The 19,238-nt window shown below is 36.8% G+C and overlaps 1 protein-coding gene across 5 annotated transcripts in view; it reads left to right on the top strand.

Annotated features, from left to right (window-relative positions):
• Nucleotides 1-17,625, top strand: part of tom1l2a (target of myb1 like 2 membrane trafficking protein a) — a 56,805-nt gene extending 39,180 nt beyond the window's left edge. For 2 of the 5 annotated variants that reach the window (XM_089128207.1, XM_039675264.2), the window contains exons 13-16: nucleotides 3,179-3,244; nucleotides 10,259-10,318; nucleotides 11,730-11,766; nucleotides 13,553-17,625. In XM_089128207.1, coding sequence (XP_088984333.1) covers nucleotides 3,179-3,244; nucleotides 10,259-10,318; nucleotides 11,730-11,766; nucleotides 13,553-13,701 — 312 coding nt within the window. In that variant the 3' untranslated portion in view covers nucleotides 13,702-17,625. Of the gene's footprint in view, nucleotides 1-3,027; nucleotides 3,104-3,178; nucleotides 3,245-10,258; nucleotides 10,319-11,729; nucleotides 11,767-13,552 lie in introns of those variants that run through there. The other 3 variants (XM_039675265.2, XM_039675267.2, XM_089128208.1) reach the window with 3 other exon arrangements.
• The last annotated feature ends 1,613 nt before the right edge of the window (nucleotides 17,626-19,238 follow it).

Here is a 19,238-nt window from a genome sequence, read left to right as displayed (position 1 = left end):
AAAACGCATTGCTTTCGTAGTGTAAACGCTCATGTGGTCGAATGTTTAAACTGCCACTGACTTAATTCGTAAATATTATGGGAAGAGCGCTGGCCAGACGGGATTTAAACTTTGTCGGCTGAAGATGTAAAAATGTACCAAGCACAACGTTTTCTCACCATTCCTGATTTGTAACACACACTCAGAGCAGAAAGGAAAGCTGTTGTTCTCTGTGTATTTCTGTTATTTTCCATGTGTAAATTGTGCATTAGATTAAAAGATCTGAAAAAGCCCATAGATTTACCGACCCATAGACCCACCTCTAAAGTGAAATCGGGACAGAAATGGTTGAAAAGTGGACAAAAGAGGTGGATTAAAACACCAGGTGTAAACAGGAATATCTCCATCATCTACTTGTGATCCGAACCAAAACGCATCTTAATAATCAGGGCTTTAGTTTTAGTTTTAGCTTTAGTGTGCTGAGGACCTCACTGTTTCTCAGAAGATGGGAAATCACACTCGTCTTGAGTGGCAAATAGAGTGGTGCTGGGATGATGTATTTTTGTAACCCAACCCAGTTGTTAGCATCACACTGGTTCCCACGACAAAATCCCATTAGGATTTTTCCATAGGCTTTTGGATTACTGCGACTAACAAAAGCTTATGACTCTTACAAGTTTTGTTCTCCTTGATAATCTTCACAAATCAGGACAACTTTTATGAATGTATTGAAGCATTTGCATGAGCGCGATTATAAACTCGAGACGAGTTTCGTCTGATGACGCTTAAAGGAGTAGTTCACTTTTAAAAAAAAACTATTGCTGATAATTGACTCACCCCCATGTCATCCAAGATGTCCACGTCTTTCTTTCCTCATTCGAAAAGAAATTAAGGTTTTTGATGAAAACATTCCAGGATTTTCTCCATATAATGGACTTCAATGGGAACCAAACGGTTCAAGGTCCAAAAGACGGTTTCAGTGCAAACTGCAAACTGTTCAAAGGGCTTTAAACGATTCCAGACGATGAATAAGGGTCTTATCAAGCGAAACGATCGTTTAAGAAAACAACGTTTAAGTTTTATAAGCTCAAATGCTCGCCTTGCTCTGTTGTGTGATGCGCGTTCGTGACTCTCCTGTTCGAACTCGTTCATCAAAATGAGCAAATCTTTTTAGAGTCATTTTATTCATTCAACGAACAAATTGAACGAATTGACTCTGGAAAAGATTCGTTCATTTTCTTGAACGAGTTCGAACAGGAGAGTCACGAACATGCGTCACAGAACAGAGCAAGGCGAGCATTTGAGCTTATAAAACGTAAACTTTGTTTTTTATTTTTTAAATCGCTTGATAAGACCCTTATTCATCGTCTGTAATAATTTAAAGCCCTTTGAACAGTTTGCAGTTTGCACTGAAACTGTCTTTTGGACCTTGAACCGTTTGGTTCCCATTAAAGTCCATTATATGGAGAAAAATGCTGGAATGTTTTCATCAAAAACCTTAATTTCTTTTCGACTGAAGAAAGAATGACACGGACATCTTGGATGACATGGGGGTGAGTAAATTATCAGCAAAAGTTTTTTTAAAAGTGAACAACTCAACCTCTGTCTCCCATATAGACGCTTGTTAGCAACTGCCTTTCACAAGTCAAATAAAAGCTTTAAAACAATCGCAAAAGTGCACGTGTTACTGATGTATTTATGTCATAGAGTAAAACGTCAAAATATCTTAAGCTTGTGTTCGCCACAGACCTTTTTTCAGGCATTTCACCAAAAAAAACATCACAGTGAACCCATTGACCTCAGGACGATGGAACCAGAAGTGCTAAAATGCGAACTCGTTTTCTGGGTTTTGGCCTACCAAAATATGCCACCCCGCCAACACATTTATAGTCCTCTACCTTTGCATGTCATTCATGGTCTCTTTTAGCCTAAAATTGCTCCTGTCGTTGCTGACTCATATTGACACTACGAGGCCTCCGTGCCAAAACACAAAATTACATATTCGAGATTAGTCTTCAACATGCCACAGCTTGTTAATGCCCAAATTGGACTGGAGAAGTGTTGGCAGATTAGCTCGGGTTTGGTTCGGCTAAAAATAGCTCTCTGCACAAGAGCACATTGTTATATTCCTCACAAATAGCACTACAGTTATTGTTGCTGAAGTAATACTGCAATGTTTGCTATTAGCCGCCATTAAGCTCAATGGCAGAAAGATGTTGAAAGCATCAAACAGAATTTAAGGGTCAATGACAAATAAGGGAGTCCACGATACACACTGTAAAAAAAAAATATTTTCAAGATTTGTTATCACAACATTGTCAAATCAATTTAAATAATTTATTTAGTTGAGATAACTTATCATTTTGAGTTTCTGATGATTAAATTAATATCCTTCATTGTATTTACCGTTCAATCAACTTAAAATTTTAAGGCAACCAGGTTACTTACTTTTTTAAGTTAAACTAACAATATTTATTTACAGTGCAGAAAAGAAAAACCCTTTTAAAATACATGTCAAGGTCTTAGAACTCATTTTATTCATGTTGGTTTGATATTGTTTTTAAAAAAAACAAGAAAAGTTTACTTTTAATGACTATAACAATGGGATTTGGTATAATTTCCATTACAATTGAATACATAATGAAATGTACTACACATCTTAATCATTATTTATTAAAAAATAAAGTTAAAAAATAATAAATTCATTCATTCAAGTTATTTGATAGTTACACTATATCATTGAACAAACCTTACCATAAAAACACTAAATTATCTGGATCCTCTTTTTTTTCCAAGTTTTTTCAATCATTAAGCAGTTTTGTTGAAATATTTAGTTTTTTAATACATAATGATGAAATGATGAAATAATTCTCTGCTATTAGGAAATCAATTTTAGACTGATTGACATACTTTGTGTTGAAATCGACGAGGTTACGTAACAGTGGTGGATTTAGAGGTGCGATGCGCAGCGATCAGCCCATGGGTCAAAGTTTACACTTCTCTCTCCTCTCTCTCTCTCTGTTTGTTTCCCCACTCCATCTATCTTAGTTCATTGACTCAGAGTTACATTTCCCCCTGCCTTAAACGACACCCGCTTCAGTTCTCCTGAAGATGGAGGTGGCCACATGTCTCTGTGCTTGTGTTGGGGTGGGTGCTTTGCTCTTCTTCATGTGTACGGTGTTTTCTGTTGTTGATTTAGCCGAATGTAAAAGGTCCTAACGATGAGTTGGAGCCCATAGACAGCTGGCTCATTACCCAAGGAATGGTGAGGATTTCACCAGAACCACTGTCCCCTCATGATGTCCACTCAGCCCTGACCCTTACACTAAAACACACACACACACACAGTAAAAGGGAGAGCCGCTCTCTCAAAAGCCTGATTTGATTTGCGGAGGAGCCGACTTGAATGTGTTTAAGAGATCCTCCCTCATGTCATTTCAAACTCCTATGCTGTTTTTTTTTTTTTTTTTTTTCCATCGAAGCAGCTCTTTCTATACATAGTGACCACAAAATAGGGGTGGGCGATATGGAAAAAATATCATATCACGTTTTTTTTTAGGAAAATCACGATCACGATTTTTTATCACGATTCTTTTTCAAGTTGGTTTTAATATTTTGCAAGTGGCTGTTCATTACAGCCAAACTAATGTCCTTATGTTAAAAACAAAGCCTTAGGTAACAAAATAAAAAAGAAAGGCATACATTTAGGCCAGTGGCGAAGATAAAAATCTTTGTCATTATTTTCTTTGTTATTAAAAAAATAAGACAAGATAAACGTTACACAAATTAATATTCAAATTAAATAAATAGTGCTTTATTTTTCAGATGCACTAGGTGTATTTAGCAGTAGCATTGAAGAAAGTAATTAAATTAAACAAATATGAAATTAAAACACTACAGAGACTTCACTGAATGAATTGATTCTTATTAAAGCTACTATTAAAGTTCTCAGTCAGTGAGTGATTTTCTCCTTGTGTTTTTTTTTTTCTTTTACTAAAGGGATAGTTCCCTCAAAAATGAAAATGGTCTTAATTTACTCTCCCAAGATGTTTTAAACCAGAATAAGTTTCTTTCTTCTGTTGAAAATAAAAGTCATTTTGAATAATGTGGGTAACCGAACATTTATAGTTTTTTTTATAGGTTCTCTCCTGGAAGTTAATGGGGACCAGCAACTGTTTGGTTACCCACATAAAAAAAAATCGTTCTTTTGTGTTCAGCACAAGAAAGAAATTAATACAGGTTTGTAACAACATTAGAGTGAGTAAATAATGACAGATTATTATTTTTTATTTTTTTTTGGTGAACTATCCCTTTAAGGACTTGCGGCAGTACTATTTATTCCTGTCGCTTTTAGACCAGCACGCGACGCGTTTAATATAGACGCATCTTACACCAGATATTCTCTCAAATGTTTGCTTTCACTTTAGACACAGCCTGTTTATGTACAGTGTGTGTATTTAACAGTATTAGCAACAGTATTCAGGCGCTGTTTGACAGGCTTCTAGTGCCTGTGATTGTCGTGGGTAATTTATGCGGTCAGGAAAGCGCACGTTAGAACAGCGCATCAGCGCGTGAATTAAATGTTTAACCGGCAAGGCTTATGCAAATAATGAACTTTTGTGAATTGCAGTGTCCCGTACCTGTTCATTAACGTGTGATGTGTAGGCTGCGTCGCGTTGTACAGTTGAGAGACGGAGGCGCCAGAACTGAACTGATAGAATGCACTGTAACACGATACTACGATATTTCTTTAAAAGCAGATCGTGGAGACATTTTAATCGTCCACGATTAAAAATCGTCATATCGCACACCCCTACCACAAAAGCACCATGATGGTTTTGAATAGACCTCTTTTATGGTGTTTTTTTCATTGTATAGAAAGAGCCTTAATGATCAGCATCTTTTTTTTTTTCTCAACATCTCCAATCTCTAATAACTCTTCTGTGGTTCCAGGGCCGTTTCTAGGCTCTTCTCTTTGCTCTGTCCCTTTTACTGTGAATCACCTCATTTCCATCGCAAGTAGGAAACACCTATGCTGCGTCCGAAATCCAAAACTTCCCTACTATGTTGGCCTGTGGGATATAAAAGTGCACAGCCAAACCGGATGTCTGAATCTGTATTCGACAAACATCAGGTGAAAAGTACCCGGATGAGCTACTACTTCCCGAAGTGTGTATTCAATGGACACTTCACTGTCCCAATAGAAGTGAGGCTGACGCTGGTAGGTCACATGATGGTAACATTTCGGATGTAGTATGTTCAAATTTCATTCATGCTACCCATATTCATACTAGATTCAAATCCAAATGTAGTACTTATTCAGAAAGTGTGAGATTTCGGACGCAGCACTACCTTTTTCAGGGGAATTCACCGTCATACACTAGCTAGACCCTGGACTCTAACATGAATTAACACGATCATAATCATAATCAGCCCTTGGCTCATGGAAGGTTCTGGATCTTGTATTCTGTGCAACTCCGAACTTAGGGCTGGAGTTTTAAGAAACAAGGTTTGCTCATAAGTCATTCTTTTACATTCCCTACATTTACATGTGCGTCAATTATGGGATTATTTCCAATAACCAGAGTGAGGACTAGGGTTGGGTATCGAGAATCGAGTATCGATTGGAACCGAGACTAACTTTTCGTTTTTCCCGGAATCGTTCAAAAGTAAAAATTTCGATTCCTAGTTTCGATATTCACAGTCCGCCGAGCGGAAGAAGAAACCGCTGAACAACACCAACAACGAAGAAGCGTCTACCGGAAGTGTTGGCTTAACCACGCGAGTCGAACATGAGTAGCTTACGTCGGCGATCCAAAGCGTGGCTTCACTTTTCTAAAAATAACGAAATCTCGGCAAAATGCAAAATTTGTGACAAAAGGAGTATTTCCTTCAGAAAGGATTATTTCCTTCAGAAAGGCCGTTGGTTAGCAAGGTTAGCTAAAAAAATTTGACCCTGCCTTTTAAAAGAATCGGAATCGAGAATCGTTAGGAACCGGAATCGAAACAAGGAATCGGAATCGGAATCAGAATCGTTCAAATTCAAACGATACCCAACCCTAGTAAGGACTTTATCACAATAAATGCATGAACTTTTCATTATTCTGATTACTCGCCATCAATTGTGGTTCTTTTTATTTACATACCCCAATGCACAGAAAAACACATTTCTATGGACGTATTGGATTTTTGCAGCGACGCATGTTTTCGATCATCAATACACTGTATTATATTCGTCGCGCAACATCGCCAACATGAACTCAGATCCCAAAAATGTGATGCCGTTTACGTTTACAAATGTGCACATGAAAATATCGTTCGTGTACATGCATGCACTCTTTGATCAAAGTGGAAGAGGTGCAGTTTAAATGTTTACATGCCTGTTTATTACGATCAAAAATGGCATACGCCACATATATTACTGAAGTTACGTGAAGGCAACCCATATTTAACCCATCCAAGTTAGTGCGCACACATTAGGAGCATTGAAAACACACACACAAGCCAGCGCCCGGGGAGCGATTGGGAGGTTAGGTGCTCACGGGCACCTTTCCTGCCGGTATTGAGACTCGAACCCGCGACGGTTACTAGTCTGACTCTCTAACCCAGTTGTGTAGAACGCAACTGCCCACAATTATGGTTACTGCAATTATGAGCTTATTCTCATCAATTTGATTGAAGTATTACGTTTACGTAAGGTAAAGTTTAATCGAAATAATGCCTAAATCGCATTATGAGGGTGCATGAAATGACACAGCAAAGTTTTAACATTATGCAAATGAGCTGCAACACAGTCTGATGACTATCAATAGGAATTAAGGGGATCCTACACTCTTTCCCCTCAAGAATGTTAGTTTTTACTGACAATCTCCCCATTTGTGATCAGATTTACCAATTGTGAAGCCCATCAATACCTTTAGGGCGTCCAGCAGTATGAACACACTTAGTTTCACCAAAAATACACTAATAAGAAAAAAATAAGATTTTTAAATTGCTCTTATGATGACCAAGGCTGCATTTATTTGATAGAGTAAAAATAGTAATGTTGTGAAATATTACTTATATATTTATTCCAGTGATCAAAGCTACTCCAGTCTTCAGTGTCACATGACCCTCCTTATACGAAGATTTGATGCTCAACACTTATTATTATTATAAATGATGATTTTTTGAAGAATAGAAAGTTAAAAAATTATAGCATTTATTTGAAATGGCAAAGACATTTATTATTTGTTTTCTGTCACTTTTGATCAATTTTATTATAGAAAATTATAGAATAAAAAGTATTAATGTCTTTCAAAAAAAATATCACAGACCCCAAACTTTTGAACAGTATTGAATATCCACTCATAAAATGGCTGTCAGGGTGAATGGGCTTTAAACTGTCCACGGTCCTCGCTTACAGAAGATCCTTAAACTGGACAGCTGTGCCGGTCAGAGCCTTTCCTTCATTATCTTCATCCTCACTACTATTAAAATTACTCACCGTTCTAAGCTGTTCTGCTCTAAGAGATTTATCATCTAACAAAATATTGTAATATTATACTGTATATAACCTCCTCATTCTCTATTAGTACTGTTCCCACATGCTATGATACTAGTTTAATCACCAAGACTTTGAAAGACACTAATGGATGAATGGAAATAATGTAGTGACAACTACATTTATCTTTACTCTTTGTCTAGATTTCAGATTTTGCACACACTTTATTTTGACACAGTTTATTCTCTCGACCAACTTCATGAGGAACATCCTGAGCTGAGTTTTAAACATTATTGAAGAAGCTCACATGTATATTTGCTACTTCTCTCTCTCTACCTATTCCAAAAAAAAAAAAAAAACAACAACATACGTTTTAGTTTTGTAAAGATATTCATTTATTGGAACAATTTAAACTTGTCCACAAAACTAATTTATTATTTGTGTTCAAACATTGGACTGGTAGTATTTAAAGTGCCCCTATTATGCTTTATTTTATAGGTATTGTCTTTCATGTAGTGTGTAATATCGCTGTTTGTGAGTGTAAAATATCTGCAAAGTTTCAAAGATCAAACTGCACGACAAATAAAGTTTGTCTCCCAAAAGAAAGCGATTCTGAACTGCCTGAAACGAGTCATCAGTAATTCAGTCTTACTGTCTTGATAAACCTACTTTGGTTTGTAACACATTTGAATAGTGCCAGCCTATGGTCTTCATTGGCTGCTCTAGAACTAGTCTACTTTGACCCTCAAACACTGTAGTTGTTGCTGAGGGCTGGAAGAGTTGGGTTTGTGTTGTTGACATGTCGAGAAGACTCAGACTAGAAATATTGGGTTAAAACCAAATCCATCGTGAGTTGGTTTTCAGTCAGAGCAGAGTAGACCAATCACAACAGACTGGGCCATCTGACCAATCAGAGCAGACTAGACCAATCACAACAGACTGGGTCATCTGACCAATCAGAGCAGAGTAGACCAATCACAACAGACTGAACCATCTGACTAATCAGAGCAGAGTAGACTAATCACAACTGACTGGGCCATCTGACCAATCAGAGCAGACTAGACCAATCACAACAGACTGAACCATCTGACCAATCAGAGCAGAGTAGACCAATCACAACAGACTGAACCATCTGACCAATCAGAGCAGAGTAGACCAATCACAACAGACTGAACCATCTGACCAATCAGAGCAGAGTAGACTAATCACAACAGACTGGGTCATCTGACCAATCAGAGCAGAGTAGACCAATCACAACAGACTGGGTCATCTGACCAATCAGAGCAGAGTAGACCAATCACAACAGACTAGGCTATCTGACCAATCAGAGCAGAGTAGACCAATCACAACAGACTGGGTCATCTGACCAATCAGAGCAGAGTAGACCAATCACAACAGACTGGGTCATCTGACCAATCAGAGCAAAGTAGACCAATCACAACTGACTGGGTCATCTGACCAATCAGAGCCGAGTAGACCAATCACAACTGACTGGGCCATCTGACCAATCAGAGCAGAGTAGACCAATCACAACAGACTGGGTCATCAGACCAATCAGAGCAGAGTAGACCAATCACAACAGACTGGGTCATCAGACCAATCAGAGCAGAGTAGACCAATCACAACACACTGGGTCATCAGACCAATCAGAGCAGAGTAGACCAATCACAACAGACTTAGCTATCTGACCAATCAGAGCAGAGTAGACCAATCACAACAGACTGGGTCATCTGACCAATCAGAGCAGAGTAGATCAATCACAACAGACTTGGCTATCTGACCAATCAGAGCAGACCAATCACAACAGACTGGGTCATCTGACCAATCAGAGCAGAGTAGACCAATCACAACAGATTGGGTCATCTGACCAATCAGAGCAGAGTAGATCAATCACAACAGACTGGGTCATCAGACCAATCAGAGCAGAGTAGACCAATCACAACAGACTGGGTCATCTGACCAATCAGAGCAGAGTAGACCAATCACAACGGACTGGGTCATCACCAGACCAATCAGAGCAGAGTAGACCAATCGCAACGGACTGGGTCATCTGACCAATCAGAGCAGAGTAGACCAATCAAAGCAAAGTGGGCTCTCAGAAAGGAAAGGTTCAGAGTGACTGAATCCTTTATACCATTTCAGACACTGAGGGAAATGAGGTGATGCTGCAATGTATATAATTTGAAAAAAAATTGCTGTTGGTTGGATGCACCTATTGTAGGAGACCTTCAAAACAAAATTAGGAACATTTAAAATAGCATAATAGGGACAATTTAAATACTCTTCAGTAAAGACCATCCTTTTCTAATTCCTGATCTCAACAAATACAGTAGAAGAAATGTCACTGCAAACTTCTTGTGGCTTCAACGTTTGATTGCGCAATACAGTATGTAATGTGAGAAAAGTCCAACAAACAGCGCCCTGTAGGGGGAGCCCTTGTGCCGCTGTTCTGATGTTAAAAAAGCACCATATCTTTTATCATAATCCTATATTTCAATGGATGAAAGGCTAGTCTTACATTCGTTCCGACACACACATTCACTGCATCTTCCCTTCAGTGTTCCTTCATTGTTCACTCTCACAGCATGTGAAACAGTGTTGCTCCAGCTCTATGTGCAGGCAGTGTGTCTGTGTGTGTGTGTGTGTGTGTGAGGCGCGTGGCTCTCTTTGGCATTGATTGCATTTTTCTGTTGTTGTTATTTTCCTCTCAGACCTTCTGGTGATTTTTATTGTTTTGTGGGATGTTTTTTTTTGTTCTTTCGGGGTCTTTGGTTTGTCCATGGCTTTGCTCCGTAGATCCCCGTACCGCAGTCCTCTGTCATGGATGACATTGAGGAGTGGCTCTGTGCCGATGTGGTGAGACTTCTTTACCTTGATTTCGTTCTCTCTGTTTTTTTGTTTCCATGGTAACACCATGTCATCTTTCTCACTTTCATTTATCCAAGTCCTTTTTGTTCTATTTTTGGATTCCCCCCCCCCCTCCCCCAACTCAGTAGTACTAATCATTCATTTCCACCAATCATGTTGTCAGTCTACCATATGCCACCCATTCACATGATACTAATGAACATTAATTAGGGATAAATTACTACCAATTTAAGATGTGAGTTAAGCTCCAGAACGTCTGTTGTTGGTGTTGGAGCGTCTTCAGATGCAGATAAGAGAGATGCTGGTGACGGATGCTTTCGTTCACTGTGTTGTGTTTGTACTGATATTCAAATAATTGTGTGGTTTGTTAAAGTGATATATGTCCATTGAACAGTGTTGGGAAAGTTACTCTGACGAAAACTGCAGGTATTCAGATTTAATTCTGAGATGCAACAGAGCAATGTTTTTAAATAGCCAAACCAATTTATTGATAATCTACAGACTTCTACCAAACAGAATTGCAGAAATGAAATAAAAAATTTAAACAATATTAACTTATTCGAAATGTTTTAAAACAGCTAAATTTACCATCGTTTTTACTGACTGATAACGTTAGGTTCAAAATGGCCAAATCATTGATTTAGTTGGCCTATTTTAATTGGTGAGAGTAGTTAGCAATACAGATAGCAGTAGTAACAATGCTACAATTTAGAAAAAAACAAGTAAATACTATGAAAGAAAACATTGGCTTTGGGTAATTGTTAGATAACTGTAGACTATATAACTATAAAACATACATAAGTTTAAAAAAATGTCTGGATTTCATGGGTCAAAATCAAACAAAACTAGTAGTTAGTGTAGTAAGCAGCATGAAATATATATAAAAATATTTATTATTATTTTATTTTATTTTTTTCCTGACAATCAAACTTGAACACGTTTAAAAGTTTGGGTCAGTATGTTGTTTTTTTTGTTTGATTGTTTTTTTGTTTTTTTTTAAAGAAGGGATAGTTCAACCTAAAACGAAGATTACCGGTAAGTCATAATAAATAGCATTGATTTCCCCAATCTTCTTGTTAAGGAGAATTATAGGAGAATGTTTGGTCATATTACACTTCTGATTTGTTGTAAATATTAGCGTGTTAATGAAAAAGCTAGATTATTAAAAAACAGCCGAGCTACTATCACGCTGAATGTTAAGTTAGCATCATTACTTTCAGTCAGTTTCTCCCCAACACTGATCTGTCGTCATAAATAATGTGGAAATACTTGTTTATGATAATGTCATGTTGTGAACTGGTTGTATTGCTGAATGGTAAGTAGTTGTTTAACTTCAATGTGGTGTATAAATGATAAAAGTGACTGTGAATAATGTTGTTCTCGTTGTTTTCTGGAACAGAAAGGTGAAGAGGAAGAAGAAGGAGTCACGAGTGAAGGTACAATACAAACGCTAAATGTATTAAAGTCTAGCCTTGCATTTTTTGTGTTTTTGTTACGGAAACATAAATTGTGTTGGAAATGCCGATTCAAATTGACCAGTTGTAGAAAAACCCTATGCACGCAATCTACTTCATGCCTTCTGTCGTGTGATTGATAACTTATACTGAGGCAATATAAATGTGATTATCAAATATGATCCATCAGGCGCTTGACTCTCAATCATCATATTGGATTGCATTAACCCTCTGGGGTTGTTCGGCCCAAAAGGACCCGAAGAATTTAAATACATGTTTTTTAAAAATCACAGCTTCCTCGATCGGTCCGAAATTTGGTGACTTTGTTAGTATTTGAACACCCCAAAAAATTGGGGACAGGATGTGAGTAGTCTAAGTGGTTGTAAAAAAAAAAATAGTCACACTTTGGGTGTTCGGGTCCAAATGGACCCGCATGGAAAATGAATGGGAAATTGGCAAAAATGTGAAAATACTGAGTTTTTTTGTGCGTACAATCTACAAATCAGCCACAATCTTGAACAAAAGCACACAACAGTGAAGGGGTGAATCTATAAAACATCAAGAGTGCAAAACAGACACATCCAGACACACAATCACACTTTTATACACAAACAGACCAAAAAATTCAGATTATACATGTGTTTTGCATTTTTAAAATGCTCAGTTTGTCCACCAGATGGCATCCATCTCATTTCAAAAATTGCTTTTATGAGGCCTAGGCTTGACTCTAAAATGAAATACAGCTTTAAAAAAAATAAAAAAAAAATATATATATATATTTTTTAAAATTTCATAATTATTGCATTAATTCTAATTATATATATATATATATATATATATATATTTTTTTTTTTTTTCTTTTAATTTTCTCAAAACACCAAAAAAGAAAAGAAAAAATATTGTAAAAAACGAGTAAAAAAAAAAAATCATGAATTTTAAAAAAAAATATGAATCCCGCCCTTTGGGTCCATTTGGACCCGAACACCCCGAGTGTGACTCTGAAACGAACAACCCCAGAGGGTTAAATGATTAATACAACACACCGCTTCGGTAGCCGTTGTTTGTTTACAATCTTGTGAAGTCAGTCACTAATCCCGCCTTCTCGCTTAAAGATGGCAAGCTATGATTGGTCGGGAAGCAACGCGTAATCTGACGAGGCAAAATCACATAATCTGAGCAGACAAAAGATCTTGTTGATTTTCATTACAATCTATCGTGATTTCATCATACTTTTTGGACACCAAATTGCATATTTTTGCTCAGTTTGGGTGTATCATATTATATGAGACGGATGGATCAAATATGATAATAAACAGTTCCATTTAAAGGGATAGTTCACTCAAAAATGAAAATTCACGTCATTAATTACTCAACCTCAAGACTTTCGGTCATCTTCAAAACACAAGTGAAGATCTTTTTAATGAAATCTGAGATATTTCTATCCATCCATTGACAGCCTATGCAACTACCACCTTGATCAATGTTTAAATGTGAATAAAAGACTAATTTCAATCTTTTCATCATATAAAGCGATTACGTCTTAATAAGAATTAGTTTCACGATCCCTTTATGAAGTTTTTGAAGCGTCAAAGTGGTAGTTGTGTAGCCTGTCAATGGAGGGACCGAAATCTCTCAGATTTCATCTAAAAGATTTGTGTTTTGAAGATGAATGAAAGTTTTAATGGGTTTGAAACAACATGAAATTGAGCAATTAATGAGAGTATTTTTAGTTTTAAAGGCATCCGTTGTTCTCCTGGTGTCTCTTCAGAGTTCGACAAGTTCCTAGCGGAGCGGGCGAAAGCGGCGGACAAGGCTTCTCCTCTGGCCGCAGGTGTGGAGACCAGGCCTCCCGCCAGCGCGTCCAGCAGCAGCCGCAAGAAGACCGAGCAGACGGAGGACAATCTCTTTGCCTTGTAGAGCTGACGGTTCAGCCCAGCGACCGCAACCATATTCCCTCCATCTTCCAAACGCTTGCTGATCTTTAACACACGGCGGCTAGACTTCAGTCTAACACCCCCTTCTGATAGAGCACTGTGAGAATCCTGCGTCAGTACTGCGTTAACCACAACCTTTAAGCTGAACGGCGCGATCCAGCGATGGCTTAAGCCGACATGTAGCCGATTTAAGTCTCTTCGTTTCGAATGACAGATGTGCAGTCGAATAGAGCTGTTTGGTTTTGTATTTATTGTTCAGTAAAGAAGAAGGTCTTAAAGATTGCCATTCCTTGAGGTTTAGTGCATTCGTTCTTGTGTAGGGCTGAGTCGACTGTGGATTTGGACTCGATCCGTCCCTGTGGTAAATAGAGCAGGAACACTACATCTCAATCAGGCGTAGGAGAGACAACTCGTGCTTATGAGGGTCTGGTGAAGGATAATGGCCACATCCTCGTAATCATCACGTGCGAATTACCAAAGACAGGAGAGTAAGCTTGATTTCCATCGATTAAGGTTTTTGTTCAAATATGTCGAGTCCAGTTGAGGTTGACTAAGCCGTTATAGCCTGGTTTAAAGTGCATTTTAAAGGGTAGATCTACAGAGCCCCACACACGATTAAAGGGTTAGTTCACCCAAAAATGAAAATTGTGTCAGTATTTACTCACCCTCATGTTGTTCCAAACCTCTATGTGGAACACAAAGGAAGATATTTGGAAGAATGTTTTAATCAAACAGATCTCATTCCCCATTGACTACCATGGGGAATGAGATCTGTTTGATTAAAACATTCTTCCAAATATCTTCCTTTGTGTTCAGCAGAACAAATAAACACATAGAGGTTTGGAACAACATGAGGGTGAGTAAATACTGACACAATTTTCATTTTTGGGTGAACTAACCCTTTAAGCTAAAAGGAAATTGTATATCGTGGACATTAATGAACAATACGTTCCCATGAGTTACTAATATGTCGGCACGTTTTATACATTTGTTCCCTTGTTTTAAGTAAATTGTTCGCAAGATATAATGATTTGCTCCCTCGATTTACTAAGTTGTGGTCATGTTGTAAAAATTCTCTTTCCTTGTTTTAGTTAAATTAAAATCTTAATCCATGGCCTCGATATATACGAGATATATATATATAAGGGCTGTGAAATGATTAATCGCGATTAATCGCATCCAAAATAAAGTTTGTGTTTACATAATTTATGTGTGTGTAGTGTGTATAATTATGTTGTATATACAAATACACACATATGCATGTATATATTAAAAATGTGTTATTAATATATTATTTTTTTATTAAATTAATATATCAATTAATTTCATTTTGTGTATATATAAAGTATATACATGCAAATATTCATGCATGTGTGTGTATTTATATATAGAAAATAATTATACACACTACACACACATATATTATGTAAACACAAGCTTTTATATTTGGATGCGATTAATTGCGATTAATCGTTTTACAGCCCTAATATATATGTATGTATATGTGTCTGCGTGTCATGTGCGGGGCTCTGTATAGATCCGGGGCCTGATGTATAAACGTTGCGTACACACAAAAAAGGCATTGAAATGTGTATGCAATTTTCCTTTCAAACTAGCCGTATGTGTGTGCTTGCATACACACTCTTTTACAGAGCGAGTGATTTTTTTTCCAAAAGTTTTTATTTTGATATAGACATTTAGGTTAAATATGCCACTCATTAATGGAGTTACGCAGAAGTTGCAATATTTTTATATTAATTTAAATAGAAATTAAAAGTATTTTATACCCATTTGGTCGCACCTATAATGGCATTTATAGTCCGTGTCTAATATTTTCTTTCTATTACCGTTAAACTTGGTATCAGGTGGATGGGAATATTCAAATGGAAATGATATGCAGATGAGGATATGTGTAAGCTCCTTATATGGTCATTTTGGTTGGCGACACATGTTTTATGAGGAAATGTTGCGCAGACGTAAACACACTTTTAGGATGAAATCTACAGAGAGTTTTATACATTAGGCCCCAGGTGTCTTCAGTGATACACAAACATGCATCTTAATTTTGATTATGATATATGATTTCCTGGAACAGGCTCATTTAAAAAAAAAAAAAAAAGAAATAAAGAAAGGTGTGATTCATATCTCATCCCAAAATCAAAACAAAATATGTTTTCAACATTGATTATAAGAATAAATGTTTCTTGATTGTCATATTTGAGTGATTTCTGAAGGATCATGTGACACTGAAGACTGGAGTAATGATGCTGAAAATACAGCTTTGATCACAGGAATAAATTACATTTTAACATATACTCACATTCAAAATGGTTATTTTAAATTGTAAAAATATTTCAGTATTTTTACTGTATTTTTGATCACCTTGATTAGCATAAGAAACTTACCCAACTGTAAAATGTGTTAACACCAGCAGTGTTTTCACTTTTCACAGCAATTAACCAACTAAGATGAATTTATAGCAACTAATACAAGAATTAACTAAATCAAGAATTAATACAAGAATTTTAGCAACAAAATAAGAGTCTTCTTCACCTTTACCTAAATGTCAAACTTTATTTGCTTTACACAGTTTTCTTTGGTCTTGGGGTGAAATATGACACACCTTTCTTCATGAGATTGCTTATGCCTCTTTTTTTTTGTCAGATTCCCGATTGATTCCAATAAGGATAAATCCGCACATTCGACAGGAAAGATGAATGAAAGTTTCGCTTTCTGCTTTACTAGACCTAACTAAGAATTATATTTGCCTAATGGCTTTTGTAAAATATGTATCCATACGTATACATAGATGTGTATATACAGTATATACAGCAGGAAAGTTTGTGTATAGTACTAAAGGTTTGTAAATGTTTAAAGGTACACTATGTAACTTTTTTTGTTCGACAAATTGTTCGAAATTGACAAAATGTGTTCTCCTGATTCACTATTTATTACCTAGTGGATGGATTTTGTTGACATGCTTGCGAACAGGACGCGACATAAGAGCTCGTAATAAAACAAGTATCGACGTCGGCTCGGCTTTTCAGAGATGGCAAGAACTGAGGCGTTTGAAATGTTGTAAAGCGATGCGGGTATGGCGTTTTTATGACTCAATGGTGGAGTAGTTTATTTTATTGAACAGATAAATGAGCGTATGTAGCTCTTTAACAGAGTTCATTAAAATGCATTCGCAAAATGCGTGCAGTTTAGTTTTTTAACCACTAGAGGGCCAAAAGTTACATAGTGCACCTTTAATTGCATCCCTTTTGTGTGTGTGATTCGTCATGAAAGATTTTCCTCGGGATTTGCAGGATATCTCATTCCAGTCGCTTACAGCTGTGCCGTACGGTTGTAATCGAGCTACATGTCGCACTGCTATCTCCCAAAGAAGTGAGGTTATGTTTGAAGGAAGATGTGCACTTTCAGTCTTATGTTTTTGTTAAGTTAACTGCAGCTAGATGCGTTTCACAGTCAAAGGCCTCAAATGTTAAACGACTGACGATTGGAAGGCAAGAGCTTGAACTTTGTTAATCGAAACCTGTTGCAAACCTCCATCATTTCCCCTAAATCTGTCCAATCAGCAGTTAAACGTGTGAAACACTCAATAACGGCGATGCGTTTCTTAACTAAGGCCATTGGAGGTATATCTACGAAGCGATATCTATGTTTGATTTCTGACTTGTGAAAGTGTATGATCTGCTTGTTCTGAAGAGCTTTCATCATGATTTGGATTAACTGCTTCAATGAGTGTTGCCATCGTGTGACATTAAAAGTCTTAACTCTTGATTATTTACCTCATGATGTCTCAAATGTATTTTAGAATAATGATGTAATGACGTTTCCTTTTGTCAGATTTATTGTTTAATCCAAACTATTTTATTAAAGTGATTCATTTGCTTAATGCAAACATTTCCCTGCGTGAGTCATTTTAATGAGCAGATCTAAGAAATCTTTCATCATTTTAAGGTGAGCTTTGAAAAAAAAAATCTTAATGTGTTGAGTCTTACTGTCAGTCTGACGGTTCGGTTAACCTGATCGGCTGCTTCCTCGAGATCAACATGTCTAACTAACATTTTAAACTGATAAATGGAAAAAAACGGTTGGCCTGAAGTTGTGAAATGTTAAATATCTAGATGTTCAGATTTCGATGTTCTATTTTGGTCAATCTTATGGTCTTCCATAAAATATAACATGATAATTAAATCACAAATAATAATGACACATTGTCAATGGTTAAATTGGGGTAAGACAACAAACTTAAATCCTCTCTCTCTTTCTCTCTCACACTTTCTCTCTCTCTCTCACTTTCTCTTTCTCTCTCAATATAAACATATATATACACACTAGTCAAATGAAGTCTCATGTCACCAAGGCTGCATTTATTTGATCAAAAATAAAGTAAAAAAAATATAATACTGTGAAATATTACAATTTGAAAGAATTGTTTCCATTTGAATATATAGTAAAGTGTAATTTATTCCTGTGATCAAAGCTGAATGCTCAGCATCATTACTCCAGTCTTCAGTGTAACATGATCCTTCAGAAATCAGTGCCATATACCAAAAAAAATCAGTTTCCACAAAAATATTAAGCAACATGAACGTTTTTAACATTGATAATAATCAGAAATGTTTCTTTAGCACCAAATCAGCATGTTATAATGAGACATCGCTCTGCATACACATTGTGATTCATAACTCCACACACATTTTCCCATATTATTCCAAAAACTTCCCTCTGTCTTTGATGTTTTTTTTTTTCTGAGACAGCAAAGTGCATTTTGCTAATTTCCTTACCAGTAATTTGTGGTAAGTGCACTTAGTGTTTGCTATTTTGGACAGCTGCTGAAGACCTCCATAGATTAATGACTGAAGCCTCTGGACTGTGTGTGTGTGTGTGTGTGTGTGTGTGTGTTTAACAGGCAGACATACACCTCCTCACGAACATACCATAAATAATCATAACACGTACGTTCGAGCTCCTTGGTTTCATCAGTTTTCCTGCAGTCAGTCGCTGGTGTTACTCTCGGTCATTGACCCACTTCACTTCTGTTTGTTATCTATGTGTGTGAGTTCACAGACATATAGAATGACTTAACTCTGTAAACACTATCAATCCATCCTGCTTTATACCTTGACCAATTTATGTGTTTATATTCATTTTTCGAGTGGATAGCATCAATTGTGCTTATATTGGATTTATTTAATTTGTTTTTTAAAGAATTTGGTTTGTTTCAATAAAAGCTTCATTTTTATTTAAGCTTTTCATATTAATCCCCGTTCAGATATTTATATATATAAATATTTTTTTTTTAATAAATATTTTGTTCTTATTCTACGAGAAATACATGATGTAATCACGGAGCCACATGAGTGACGTCATATCACCCCACTTGCTTTCTGGCTCCCAATTGGTTGGTTTGTCTGGTTCTACAGGCGGAGTCATCACTGCGGCTCATACTAACTTGATGTCCTAGTGCCCACCTCTGATCAACTCTGATTGGCTGAGGGAGACAAGCCC

This window comes from Pimephales promelas, chromosome 3 (assembly GCF_988280905.1).
Source record: "Pimephales promelas chromosome 3, fPimPro1.hap1.1, whole genome shotgun sequence".
In the NCBI taxonomy this organism is placed as follows: Eukaryota; Metazoa; Chordata; class Actinopteri; order Cypriniformes; family Leuciscidae; genus Pimephales; species Pimephales promelas.
This window is presented reverse-complemented; position numbering and strand designations above follow the sequence as displayed.